Genomic DNA, 13,532 nt, shown 5'->3' with positions numbered 1-13,532 from the left:
AGACAGCCTTCTGCGTGCTAAGGGAGAAGGAGACTCGGTGGACTCTGGGCGGCAGCAGCGGGTGTGTGGGCGTGTCTCCGCGTTCCCGGCACCCCGGGCCACGGGTTCTAAGATAGGGATTCTTGAGGATGACCTTAGGGAAGGCCTAGGGACGAAGCGCCGTGGAGAAGCAAGAGAATGTAGCAAGGAGAAATGCAGGTTTCGGCTGGAAACCGGGGAGAGAGATTTTCCGTAGCTTTTGTCTTTCTCTCTCCCTCTCTTTTTTTTTCCTGAATCTTGAAATCACTCAAGAAAACTGCCCACAGAGGCAAAAATAATAATAATAATTTTTTAAAATTAGGAGACGAGCAGGGAGTAGAAATATTCCCAACGACAGTCTAGCCCTCGGGATGGGGATGGAAGAGTGGGATTGGAAGCAGCTTCCTTCTTGTATGCTCGCCTGCTACCGCGACGCACACACTGAAGGACTCCTACCCGGCAGTGCCCCGCACTCACCCCCATCTCTGGATCTTTGCGCTCAAGCGCTCGCGATCCGCAGCAAAAGCAGGCGCATTCTTCTCTCTGCAGCTGCATGGCCTGGTCTGAAGATGCCGGCTCTGCCTGGGGCCTCAATAGTCTCAGAATTCAAAGCGGAAAGGCACCGGCGCCCTTGTGGCTGAGGGATGGTCCTCCCGGCGCAAAGGCCGTCTCACAGAGGGTCTCCCCAACAGCCTGCGGGCCGCCGCCACCTAAGTACTCCCGGGCGCACGTGGCCCACGCTGAATCCCAGCTCCCCAGGCGGCCCCGGGGGCTGACTCCCCGCACCATTTCCGCTCCCTCCGGAACAGCCCCGCCTCTCCCCCCTCCCGACTGGCTGTTCATTCTCTTCTCAGCTTTGGGCACCCACCGCTCCCGCTGTTGCGGGGTTCCTCCCACGACAGCTCTCCGCTCTCGCCCCCACTCCCATCCCGTGTCTGCTGCCGCCGGGAGGTGTTGTCCACAGTCCCTGCACCTTCCACCTACCCCTTCTAGCTGAGACTAGTGCTCCCCCAGCTCCACTATCTTGACCACCAAAAAATGCTTGGGGTGGCTAGGGCCAGATGAGGGGCACCACGGTTGGGCCGAATCGGTCCCTATTATTTCAAGGCCAGCACGGCGCACAGGTTTTTCCGTAGGTCTCACAGCAGCGCCTGCTGCTCCTCATTGGACTAGACGTGGTGGCGAGCGAATGCCTATTGTGCGGGAAGATGATCTCCACCAGAGCGGTTTCCAGAATCACAGGGGACCTCATAGATTCGCCCACAAAACAACCAGGGCCTTAGGAGGGTGGCAGAAGGCCTGTGGGCTGGAGAAATTAGAAAGATGCCTCCGAGGGTCAAGGCCTAGACCAAGGCGCCTGATTTCAATAGGCGGAAAAGACTGCCTCCATGGCTGGGTCACCTCCCGTGCGAAGACAGACTCTGCTCTCAAGACCCTATGAAACCACCCACTGTGTGAGGCACTCCAGCCATGTCATCACCAATGCAGTCAACAAATACTGCTTGACCTCTGATGCAGAATAGCAGTCGATGACGTGTATTGAGCACTAACATGCGCCCCGCATGAAAATCCTGGCATGTTTTGCCTCATTTATCCCTGGCAACAACCCTGAAGAAGGTATTACTGTCTTTTTGTAGACAAAGAAACTGAGGCTTAGAAACGCCCAAGGCCATACACTGACTAGGCCAGGATTCAAACCAAGAGCTGTCAGTCCACAAAATTCAGTAATGGCTCCATCGTCCTGTCTCTCACATACCTGCTTAGTGCAGCCGCTGGAAAAGCTACAAGAGCCAATGCTACAGGTGCCCTGCCCTCGGGGGCTCAGAGTTTACCCAGGGAGACCAGGCAGACAGTATAGCTATAGTACTAGGCGGGAAGTGCTAAGTGACACGAATGTCCTTTACTAACACGCGCTGCAAGTTCAGATGCGAGAGAGAGATGACTTCCGGCTAGGCGACGAGGGAGCGCTTCCTTGGAGGAGGTGGCATTTGAGCAGAGCCTCGGAGAACAGGCTTGTCATGGAGACAAGGGCGGAGAAGACATTCCGAGTGGAGGGAACAGCTTGAGCAAAGTCAACAAGGCGAGAACGCACACGTCGCCCATCCATAGATATATAAAACATTCCATCTCCTTGGGGATCCAGTGCCGGGTATTTACAAGCCAGGAAGTTTTCCTGCCCCCGCAGCATCTGGAAAAACCACACTCCTGGGCTATCCTTCCTGATAGCTGGTTCTCAGAAAGGAAACCTCCCAGAACTGGCTTTGCCCGGGAAGATGCGGCCAGTCTGGGTGGGAATCGGTAGTTCGCGTACCCCTGGCAGTGCAGCCTCGCCCACAGCGACTAGGACTTTGCGACTTTATACTACTCCTTGTCTATTTCTGGTGGCTCCAGGGCACCCGCACTCACTGGCTGCGGAGGGGCGTGGTCCACAGGAGCTGGAACCAATTGAGAGGGAGGTCGAAGCGAGAGCCCCGCCCCAGACGTGACGTAAGACCCCCGGACTCAGGCTTCGCAGCCCCGGCCCCAGTCCCTTCAGTGGCTTTAACAAAACCCAGACCCCCACGTCCCGGCCAATGGAGGCGATTTAGACTGGAGCGGGACCGCGTCTGTCAAAAGCCCGACTCGGCAGCAGCGGCGGAGTCCAGAAGGAGAGCTGGAGCCGCCGCGCTGCCTCCCCGCCCCCGCCGGGATTTATTGAGTATTTGGACTGGACAATTAAGTGGCCCTGATGATGTTACCAAGCCCGGTCACCTCCACCCCTTTCTCAGTCAAAGACATTTTGAATCTGGAGCAGCAGCAGCAACAGCATTTCCACGGCGCGCACTTGCAGGCGGACTTGGAACACCACTTCCACTCGGCGCCCTGCATGCTGGCCGCCGCTGAGGGGACGCAATTTTCTGACGGAGGGGAGGAGGACGAGGAAGAAGAGGGAGAGAAACTGTCCTATTTGAACTCACTAGCTACAGCCGATGGCCACGGGGATTCGGGGCTCTGCACCCAGAGCTATGTCCACACGGTCCTGCGAGACTCATGCAGCGGGCCTAAGGAACATGAAGAGGAGCCCGAGGTCCTGAGGGACCGGAGCCAAAGTGAGTAGAGGGGGAAAGGAAACGCACCCGCACATCTGGAGCAATGGTGGGGTGACCGCAAACAGCCCACAAACCTCGCCAGCACGGCTGCCCCCCCGTTAGCCCCTGGCTGGGGTCATGCCCTGGCCCTGGTCAACGACAGCTCCGCAAGGCGCAGGTGCCTGCAAGGGAGCCAGGGCGGAGGGAGAAAGACAAGGTGACTCCGACAACTACTCCCCCCAGAGGGGGGAGGCGATGCAGCCCCGGAGGGAAGGGAAAATAGTTACTGCTGCCCTGATGGTGATAAGCAACATGGGCTCAGCTGCTGGGTGCTGACAACTCATAGTATTTTTGCTCTTCCCAAGAGCTAGAGGGACACGAGCCTGAACTCTTCCCACTTTCTCTCTAGCGTGAGAGAATTTTCTGACCAGGGCAGCCGCTCCCTCTTCTTGGAAAAGACAGTCGAAGCAGGTTGTGTGCCTAGTGTCCGCAGGGAGCAGGAACTTCGGTAGAGTTCAGCTGGGTGGTTTCCTCACTTCTCCACCTGGAACCCACGGCACCCGGCAGAGAGGGAGGAGATGGTGGGAGAATGCGTGGGAGCACAGTCCATTACGCACTCACACCCCTGAGGCACCAGACTTTTTTGAAAATTCTTAACGTTTTGCTTTGTGTCCCAGGCTGTGGGGCTTCGGGCTGAGTGAAAAACGCGCCGAGCTTAGATCCTGGCTGCTCAAGTAGGACGCGAGGTGAATTGGGTAGGGAAATAGGACAACTGAATAAAGCCTCCAAGGAAGTGTTTGTTTCTGAAGAGAGAGAGCCAAAGAATCTCCTTCCCTAAGAGGAGGTTTGATGTGGTGGAAGCCAAGGCCTGTGCTCTGACAGCTCCCCTGGGCCTAAAATCGACATGAAACTGTCTAAATCAATCAAATTTCTTTTTCTCTCTAAAGTAATACAGATGTCGTCATGCAGACATTTAGCTGTGGGCCTGTAGGCTTTTAAAAGTAAAAAACTGTCCCTGGGCAATACATGAGCGTTACAGTCAGACATTTACGAGTAGGAAGATTTTCGCAGAACGCACGCATACCGGCTCCCAAATACCAACATGTCTCACACCTTCAGCTATTCATGACGGAGTGGAAGGCAAACGAGTTTGCAAATACTATAGTTATTACGGAGTTGCAAACTTCCATCCTGAAAATAATCATCAGCACGCCGAGCCGCACATTTAATACAGGGTAATCTCTCGCAGATGCTCAAGTTCTAAATAAACGCGCACTAAATACCCCTCCCCACGGAACGTGCCTCCACCCGCCAAGGGCGTTGTGAGGGGCCTTAGGCTATCGCAGGGTCCCACGGCGTCAGGAGCCACAAACTTTCCCAAAAGTCCAAGCAGTTATTACCGCACGCTCCGCGCTGCCACCCAAAGGGGCCACAGTGCTCCGGGACCGGAGCCGCGGTGAGACCGGGAACAATTAAAGGACGCTGTTGTTTTGCTTCTTCCGCAGAAAGCTGCCAGCTGAAGAAGCCTCTGGAGGCGGCCGGAGACTGCAAGGCAGCGGAGGAGAGCGAGAGGCCGAAGCCACGCAGCCGCCGGAAGCCGCGGGTCCTCTTCTCGCAAGCCCAGGTCTTCGAGCTAGAACGCAGGTTCAAGCAGCAGCGGTACCTGTCGGCCCCCGAGCGCGAGCACCTCGCCAGCAGCCTGAAGCTCACGTCCACGCAGGTGAAGATCTGGTTCCAGAATCGCAGGTACAAGTGTAAGAGACAGCGGCAGGACAAGTCTCTGGAGCTGGGCGCGCACGCGCCCCCGCCGCCGCCGCGCCGCGTGGCAGTGCCGGTGCTAGTGCGGGACGGCAAGCCGTGCGTCACGCCCAGCGCGCCAGCTTACGGCGCGCCCTACAGCGTGGGCGCGGGCGCCTACTCCTACAACAGCTTCCCCGCCTATGGCTATGGGAACTCGGCAGCCGCTGCCGCAGCCGCGGCTGCTGCAGCCGCCGCCGCTGCGGCCTACAGCGGCAGCTACGGCTGTGCGTACCCAGCAAGCGGTGGCGGCGGCGGCGGCGCCTCCGCGGCGGCCTCGGCCATGCAGCCCGCCTGCAGTGCGGCCGGAGGCGGCCCCTTTGTGAACGTGAGCAACCTGGGCGGCTTCGGCAGCGGCGGCGGCGGCGCGCAGCCATTACACCAGGGTGCGGCGGCCGGGGCCGCGTGCGCGCAGGGCACCTTGCAGGGCATCCGGGCCTGGTAGGGACCGGGAGGGTCATGCGGCAGCCGCCCCACCGCAGCCTGGCGCCGCGGCACTGAAGCGCGAGAAAGGCTGGATCCAAGGAAGGGCCAGGTCCCCTCGTTAAATAAAGATAAATAAATAAATATATATATATACACACGTCTCGCTCCCCAGAGCCCCGGAGCGCAGCTCACGCAAGGCGTGGGGAAGGGGGCTCAGGGGCGAAGAGGATGCCCGGGAGTGGTCACGAAGACTGTCTGAGGCAGAAACGCCGGCTGGGTGCTGGGAGGACGATGGCCCCGAGCTTGGCCCCAAGAGGAGTGCGAGAGGCTGGGACTCGGGCTGCCGCTCGGTTCTCCCAGAGCAAGAAGGGCTTCTCTCCCTCGGGCTTCTCTCCCTCAGCCTTCCCGCGGCTGCCGCGAAGCGCTGGCGGAGAACTCAAGGACAAAAATAGCATGAAGGAGAGAAAAATGGGCGTCGTGGCTTGAGAAATCCCCAGGCCCTGCCGACACTCTGCCCCTTTGCGGGGCCGGCGTACCACAGCACAGTCCATTTTCCTTTTCCCAACCGCCTGCCTTCCGCACCAGATACCTCGGCCTGGATCTCCAGATTGTCAGGGGGGTGTAGAACTCTGCGAAAAAAACCAGTGGAGCGAGATCAAAAGCTGGGGGGCTGAACAAATCCGGGAACTGGTGGCCCACCGGAGGTGTTACCGGCTTTCCTTTCTGTTTCGTATTCTGTGTTCAGCACATACTATATATATATATATATATATATATATATATATATATATATATATATATATATATATATATATATATAAAACTATATCCACACGCCATGTACACACCCGCTGCCATACACTACAGGAGTCAATAAACAAGGTGCAATATTTTCAAACCGTTCGCCGGCTACAGACTTTGTTTAGCCCACAAGAGTGGGGAGGGCTCCTTTAACAGGGCGGGCGGGGAAGGAAAAGATACTCAGGAAAAACAGTTCCCCCTGGATGGTTGTAGGCCTGGTCTCCCCTGCCTCAGCCCCTAGGCTGCAAGTCTGTTCTCCAAGGCTTTGTTCATTAATTTCTCTTTACTGTTGTAGGGAGGACAGGTCGGAGACTCGGGACCTTTTGAGGTCTGGGCTTTGTAATCCCCCCAAGTTTCACCCAGATGCTTGGGCTAGTATCTGGGCCTGCGTTAGATCAAGACCTAGACTCTGCCCCGCCTCGAGGGTCGCCAGGGTAAAGGGAAACCTCGCCCCCAGGCCCAGGCGTAGGCCGCGCGAAGGCGGCTGCATCTGCGGCCGCCGCCCAGGCTTCCAGCGCGCCCGGGGGCGCTGCGCCCCGCCGCGGCCGAGTTCTCCCCCTCGGTCGCCCTCCCTTCTCCCCCGGCGGCCGCGGCTTTATGCGGCTCCTTGTCACTTGCGGAGAATGCCTGTGCGAGGCCTGTGCTGCCACACGGCCGATTGTGAGCGTGCCAAGGCGGGTGAATGGGGAGGCCTCAGCGCGCCGCGCCATTGTGGGGCCGGGCCTTGCTGAAAGGCGGCTCCGGGCCGAGAAGGTGCGGAAAGAATGGCTTTTTATTGGAGTCCCGAACAAAAGGTGTGGTAGGAAGGCGAAGTCCCCTGCGCGAACAAAAACCCCAGCGCGTCGGGATTGACGTCCCTCCCGAGCTCCCCATTGCTTCCCAGAGCGGGGGCTTTGTGCAGCAGTCTGCTCAACAGAGGGACGGAGAAATGCGCGGGGATTTTGTTCCCCACTTTTTGTGCGCTGGGGGAGGGGGCGGCAAGGGGGGACGGGGGCTGGGCGGGCAGCAGGGAGGGGCGCGCTGATTAGGCCGGGGCGGCCGGGGCGCGGAGATGTTCAGCGGGAGCCGGCGGCCTGAATGCAGGGTCATTATTGCTACAAGTTTAGCAATTTGGCCCTTACAGGAGGGGGCGGGGGCTGCTAGGTTGCTGCGGTACCCGGGCTGGGGAGCTGCAGAGCCCCGGAGGAGGAGGAAGAAAAAAAGAGGAGGGGAGAGAGGGAGGCAGGCAGGCAGGCAAGCGAATCCACCAAAACCCACTGACCGCCCAGGATGAGGCTTGGACGCGTCCAAAAGGGTCTAGCGGGAGGCTGGAAAGGGGGAGCCTGGTGGGCGGAGACCCGCCCTCTCCTTGCCTCTCTAGAGGCAGAAAAAACCCGGAGCCAGGCGTGAGTTAGTGCACCAGACTGCGGGTCCCTCAGCTCCTCGCCGCCGGTTCCCTCCTCTCCCAAGCCTCACTGGAGTTGGGACACCGCCTCCCACCAACGCTTTCACCACCGTGAAGTCCCAAACCCCCTTCCTAGCGAGCCCTCCTTCTGTAGCTATTATCTTTCCTTGAGTTTCTTAAGCTAAGGGCATGGAGGGAATTCTTGCTTCCTAATACGTTTCTGCAGCCTCGGACTCATTCATTCATTCATCCATCTATTCAAAAGTATTCACTGATATTGATACTACTACTATATGTTCACTTCACCGTTCTGGCCGCTGGGGACGGTGAAAAAACCAGTGTCCGTAGGCTTAGGAAGTTTATTTGAAGGAGTGTATGTGGCGGGGAGATAGCCAACAAAAGTAAAAATTAGTAGTCGATAAATTCTAAAAAAGAAAGAGAACCAAGTACTGGAGGGAGGGTTCTTTTCCAGTAGGTGGTCAGAGAAAGCCACATTGAGGAGATTAGATTTAAGCCGATGCCTGAATGACAAAAAGGAAGCCAGTCCAAGCAGCGCTTTGCTGTTGCAGGCTCCATGTCTCTGCACATGTCCTCTCCTCTGTCTGGGATGCTCTAATACCCCCAATTTTCTGGTGAACTCCTACTCCTCCTTCAAGGCCAGGTTTTTTTCCTGAATCACCCAAGTGGGGGTAATCACTCCCTAATATGTGCCACCAGAGTCTTAGGTACTTTCCAAAATCACAACGTAGTGTCATGCAAAGATTTATTTGTCTCTCTTTCTCCACGTGAGGGCCTAGTGAGGTCATAGGGGGCCAGGTTGGCATCTTTTCCCTCTAGGACAGATAACACAGTAGGAGATGATGGGGCCAGCCTCCTTAATCACCACGTTCCCCAATGCGGATGGCCCCTGTGGTGGGGAACTTCGCATTGGGTGTTGACTGCAAGGGAGATGAACAGCTAGACTCTTGGCCCACCTGGGCGGAGCCAGAACACCTAAAACCGTCTGCAGGAGACGTGCAGCCTATCTCCATCCCAGAGGAAGGTCCGGCCTTGGGTACCCCGTGATGCTGCCGGGGAAACGGCTTCCCCAAGGGATTGTTGCCCCTTGCCCTACACCTCAAAACCTAGGAAAGGAGGCTGAGAACTTGGTGATAACCTTGACAGGAGGACATAAAGTTTAGGGTTAGGGAAGACACAGAGATAGGGCAGGGTGGGGCCGGGGTGGGGTGGAAAACTGGGAGGTATACGGTTAACCTGGGACCTGCATCAGGGACCCAATTCGACTTCCCCTACATTCACTAAGTGAGGAGTATGGTCGGTGATCAAGATGCTGCCCTGCGCGGAGCGCTCTCTTCCAAGACGGGATTTCAGCGCGTGCGCGCTAGGAACCCAAGGCTCCGGGAACAGACGCCTTAGTTCCGCTGGGGGTTTCCTAAGTAGCCACCCCTTTTTCTCCCTCCTGGTCTGTATCCTGCTGGGCTGTGGCCTCGAAGTGCTCCCCAGCGCCGGATCCCCACCTTCCTTGCCTGGCTTCCTCCTGGCCCGAATTAATCTTCCTTCACTTTGCATCCATCCCCTCCTGTTCTGGAAAAGAGGCGTGTGATTCTCATAGAGGAAACAGAGCTGGTTCTGTGGATTGGTTCCTGCGCAGTTTGCGTGTCTTGAGATACTTAAAGCCAGTCTGGACCAGCCCCCTCCCTGCTCCCTACCCTTTTCCAGATCCTGCAATCTCTGGGTATAAATAGCTCTCATCTCTTCACTGAAGGATTTCCCTACTGCTCAGTTGCTGGCGTTCCAGTGCCTTGGCTATCAGAGGGTGAAAACCCTTAACTAACAGCTACCCCTTCCGTGAGCTCTCTCTCTAGGGGAAAAGACACCCTCCCAGGCCCAAACCACTGCTTCACTGATTGTCCTGTGAGCCAGGAGGAATTGTAAAATCCAGACAAGCCTTCTAATGACCCGTGAGACATTGAGTGGGTGAAGTAAATCGTCCCCCTGGGTTCTGGTTTCTGAGCTCTAATGCAGAGAAAAGGGATAATCCCTCCCCACCCAGTGACTGGTGTCACATTGGGCTCAAGAAGTGCGTAGGCACTATTCGTGGGGCAGGTGGAATAGGTGCTAGAAGGCCAGCATTTTTTTTTCTTTCTGCAGAGCCTAATCTTGAGGGGTTAAGAGGATGGACTCTGGAATCAGGCTGCCTCTATTCCAATCTCAGCGCCACCACAAACAGCAGTAAAGACCTTGAGTAAGGAGCACTCTGAACCTCAGTTTTCTTCTCTATAAAATGGGTATGCTTAATAGCGCCTCTCGTAGGTTTTTTTTTCTTACAGTAGAACACACAAATATTAAATGTACAAGTCAATTAATGCTTATGTGTGTAAATGCTCATGAACCAATCACCTTGGCTTTGAAAATTAAACGAGATGATCCATGTAAAAGCAGCTTAGTGCAGTGTCTGGTACGCATCAGGCATTGTATCCATGTTATAGGGCAGGCCGGTGCTAGGCGCTGTGTATAACTCAGAAGCCCAGGACTGCCCTTGAGGCACTCCCAGGTGCGCGGGGAGAGCGGGGCGGGCCCGAGGATTCGGAACCCCAACACTGTAGGCTCACGATACCAGAGCCGGGTCTGAGCCATTGCTGGTAAGCCAAGGGCAAGGGGCACCCGGCGGGGCCTGCAAGGCTGGCAAACTTATCAGAGGCTTGGACCTTGGCAGGGTCTGGGGAATTCGACTGAAGGGGGAGGTGAAAAGAGGTTCCAGGAAGAGCCGCGAGTCCCCTCTAACCCATGCTGCAGGGAGGAAAGGGTCGGGAGGGAAACCTAGCTCCTCTGGGCAAGGCTCCTCGGCGTCCAGCGTCCAGCGGTTCCCGGGCGTCGCCGGGGTGGGGCCGGGTGGGCGGGCTCTTGGCTGGAGAACTTCGCGTGCAGGAGGCGGGTTGGTTCAAGGCCTCCTCCTCCGCTTTATGGTTCAGGGCTCAGGGGGGAAGTCCCGGGCGCCTACTCCCAACTCGAGGGGCCCGAGCCAGGGAAGAACGGCGGATTCTCGGTGACTAGAGTTAAGTGTTCTGCCGCTGCCCGCTCCGCGTGAACGGAGGGCGCCTCGGAGCCGCGGGGAGCGGCGCAGGTGCTTCGGCGCCGGGCGCCGCGTCTCACACAGGCCTGGGGCGGTCAGAGACCGCTGGGCAGGGAGCCACCGGCGAGCCCCGGGAGAGCCTGGCCAGCTCTCGGGGTGAGAGCCCAAACTGGAAGAGCCAGCCGTCCTGGCAGTCGCAACCTGGACGCGGAATCAGGCCAGCGCGCGGCGCGGAGGTAGGACGCTCCGCGGAGGGTTTGGTGAATCCATAAGGCCTCCGTGCCAAGTCCAGGGAGGCCTGGGGCGGGAGAGGGCACTGATCTCAAAAGGACGCTTGCTTTTTTGAAAAGACGGTCCCGCAAAAAGCCTAGACTTTAGGTAACGTCAATAGCAGCAAAGTTTTCTAAAGGGGAGTTTAGAAAATGTATTGAAGTATGAAATACATACAGGAAAGACGTAAGTGTACATACAGTTCGCCGAATCTTCATAAACCGAACGCTCCCTGCGAACAACACCCAGATGAAAAACCAAAACAGTATCCGTCCCGCACCCCAAGCCCTTCATGCTCCCTTTTGTGTCCACCGCCACCGCCAAGAGTAACCACTATCCTGGCCAGGATAGATTGGCTTTTGCCTGGTTTGGAACATTACGTAAGTGGAATCACGTAGCGCATAGGCTATGTGCCTGGCTTTTTTCATTTGTGAGATTTATCTATATTCTGCCTGTCGTTGTAGATTGTTCATTTGCATTATTTTACAGTATTCTCTTGTGTGAATGTGCCACAATTGATTCATCCATTCTGCTGTTAATGGGCGTTTGGGTAGTTTCTAGATTTGGGCTGTTATGACTAATGTTGTTACAGACATTCTAGAACAGTATCCAGTAGAACTTTCTGCAGTAATGGAAGTGTTCTACATCTGGGGTGTCCAGTATGGTAGCCACTAGTCACATGTGGCTGCTGAGCACTTGAACCATGGCTGGTGTGACTGAGGAATTGGACTTCTAGTTGTCTAAAATTATAATTAATTTAAATGTAAAGAGTCATATGTGTTGGACAGCACAGTCCTAGTATGTCTTTTGGAGACTGTAATGCACATTTGTATTCTGTACATACCTAGGAGTGCAATTGCCATGTCTTAGGGGATGAAAGTCAGCTTTAGTAGATTCTGCCAAGCAGTTTTCTAAAGTTGGTTGTACCAGTTTACACTTCTGTCAGGAGCAGCACCACATGCTCCCCAATACTTAGTATTTTAATTCCATTTTAGCCATTCTCGTGAACATGTAGTGAAAAGAGGCTTTTGTTCCCTTTTAAGACTATGAAAATTGACATTTCACCATAGTAAAGATGATGATAATGATGATGGTTGGAGGATTTCTTGGGGACTGAGAGATGTTATAGGGGTTGGAAGCTTACACTTTATGCCACCCCACTTCTGCAGTTGGGCCTCCCACCCAATCAACCTTCTGCCCTAGGAACTGGACCAGGACTAGCAGGCCACTAGGAAAGAGGCTGTATGTTTGGAAGTGATCCATCTCCCACATCTGTTGTTACTTTTTGTCTTCTTAAAATCAGCGCCCCTCTTCCTTTACTGTTATAATTGGAATATCCCACCAGAGGTCATGGTGAGACTGCCTGGCAGGCTGCAGCCATAGCAGAGAAGCCAGGGTTTGTGCTGGCTGCAGTTTTAGTTTGCAGCTTGGCTTGGCCTTGTATAAAAAGGCAATAACAGTCCTGAGTGTGCTACCTCACTGGCTTGCTGAGAAGCAAAGTCAGCCCTGGGGAAGCAGCTGGGCGACTCCTTACTGTGTCACGCTGTGTGTGTGTGTGTGTATGTATGTGTTGCTTTGTAGACATGCTCTCTAATCCACAGAATAATCTTGTGCGTTTACACATGTGAAAACTGAGGCTCAGAGATGTTAAGTCATTCCCCTCAAGGCCACGCAGTTAGTAAACAGTGGCAGCAACCCCAGGAGGACTTTCCACCCAATGCCACTGAGAACATTTCTGATGTTTTCTACCTCCCTTCCCTGGGTAAACAGAGCCCTGGCTGGTGCAGATCTTGAAATTCTGGATCAAATTAGATGTCCTCTGCTAAGTGTCCTTTTGGACGGACTCAAACCAATCATTGAAGATGTGTTTTTTATGTTGTAATACTAGTGAAACTCACTTTGTGTGACATACGAGTGCTTGGAAAGTTGTGCGCAAGAGAGCTTTTTGCTTGTGGCGAGGGAGAAAAACAGTACATTTTAAGTTCATCTCTGGAATTTGTTGCTTAAAGATATCCCAAAGTGAATTATTTTGTAAAGTGAAGGATTCTTTTGAAATATGAATAATAACCTAGCATTGTTGGGTTTTCAAATAATAAACAAGGGTAAAGAGCAGCTCAAATTTGTATACAGGATTCATCAATATTTCACACATATTTCTTCTTTCATTGAGAAGGGTTCTAATGAAAGTTTCACCTGGACCATCTTGACAGTGAGGTCTCTGAGAGGTCCACAGATTACTTCTCTATCCAGATGTTAAGTTACTAGAAACCCAGTGCCCCCAGTGGCTACTGGTTGATTCAGGCTTAACTTGGGTGTGTTTCACAGTCCCTGATCACTTGGTGAGCCTCTCACGGATGGGGCTGAAGAGTCAAATGGGTTATTAGATTAAAAGACCTTTAAGGTCCCGTCCAGCCTTGAGATTCTGTAAACTAAATGTTACATGTCTATAGGTTCATAGATTTCAGCTGTGCTGGTGGGAAGGGCCTTAGAAATCACCGAAGTCCAGCTCTTTTCTGTTGCTGAATCCTGCCTGGAGTATCCTGGGCAAGAAACTGTCCCACAGCTCCTGGACACCACCCATGGGAGAGCCACTCACCTCTCCACTCCCTAAGTGTGAGAAAGTTCTGCCTTGTGTTCATGTGGAATCTGCCTCCTGCACCTTCCATCTGCTGCTCCTCTTGTCCCCACAGATGTC

At 54.7% G+C, this 13,532-nt stretch overlaps 1 protein-coding gene across 1 annotated transcript; it reads left to right on the top strand.

Moving 5' to 3' along the window:
• Window positions 1–2,746: 2,746 nt before the first annotated feature.
• Window positions 2,747–5,328, top strand: NKX2-3 (NK2 homeobox 3; the record flags this gene model as incomplete). The annotated part of the gene is made up of 2 exons (XM_081233151.1): window positions 2,747–3,107; window positions 4,592–5,328. 2 exons carry the CDS (start codon window positions 2,747–2,749, stop codon window positions 5,326–5,328), a joined length of 1,098 nt encoding a protein of 365 aa, XP_081089277.1.
• Window positions 5,329–13,532: the final 8,204 nt, after the last annotated feature.

This window comes from Mesoplodon bidens (assembly GCF_964165515.1).
Source record: "Mesoplodon bidens genome assembly, chromosome: 1".
NCBI classification, from domain to species: Eukaryota; Metazoa; Chordata; class Mammalia; order Artiodactyla; family Ziphiidae; genus Mesoplodon; species Mesoplodon bidens.
Note: the sequence above shows the minus strand (reverse complement) of the source record. Positions and strands in the feature narration are given on the sequence as shown.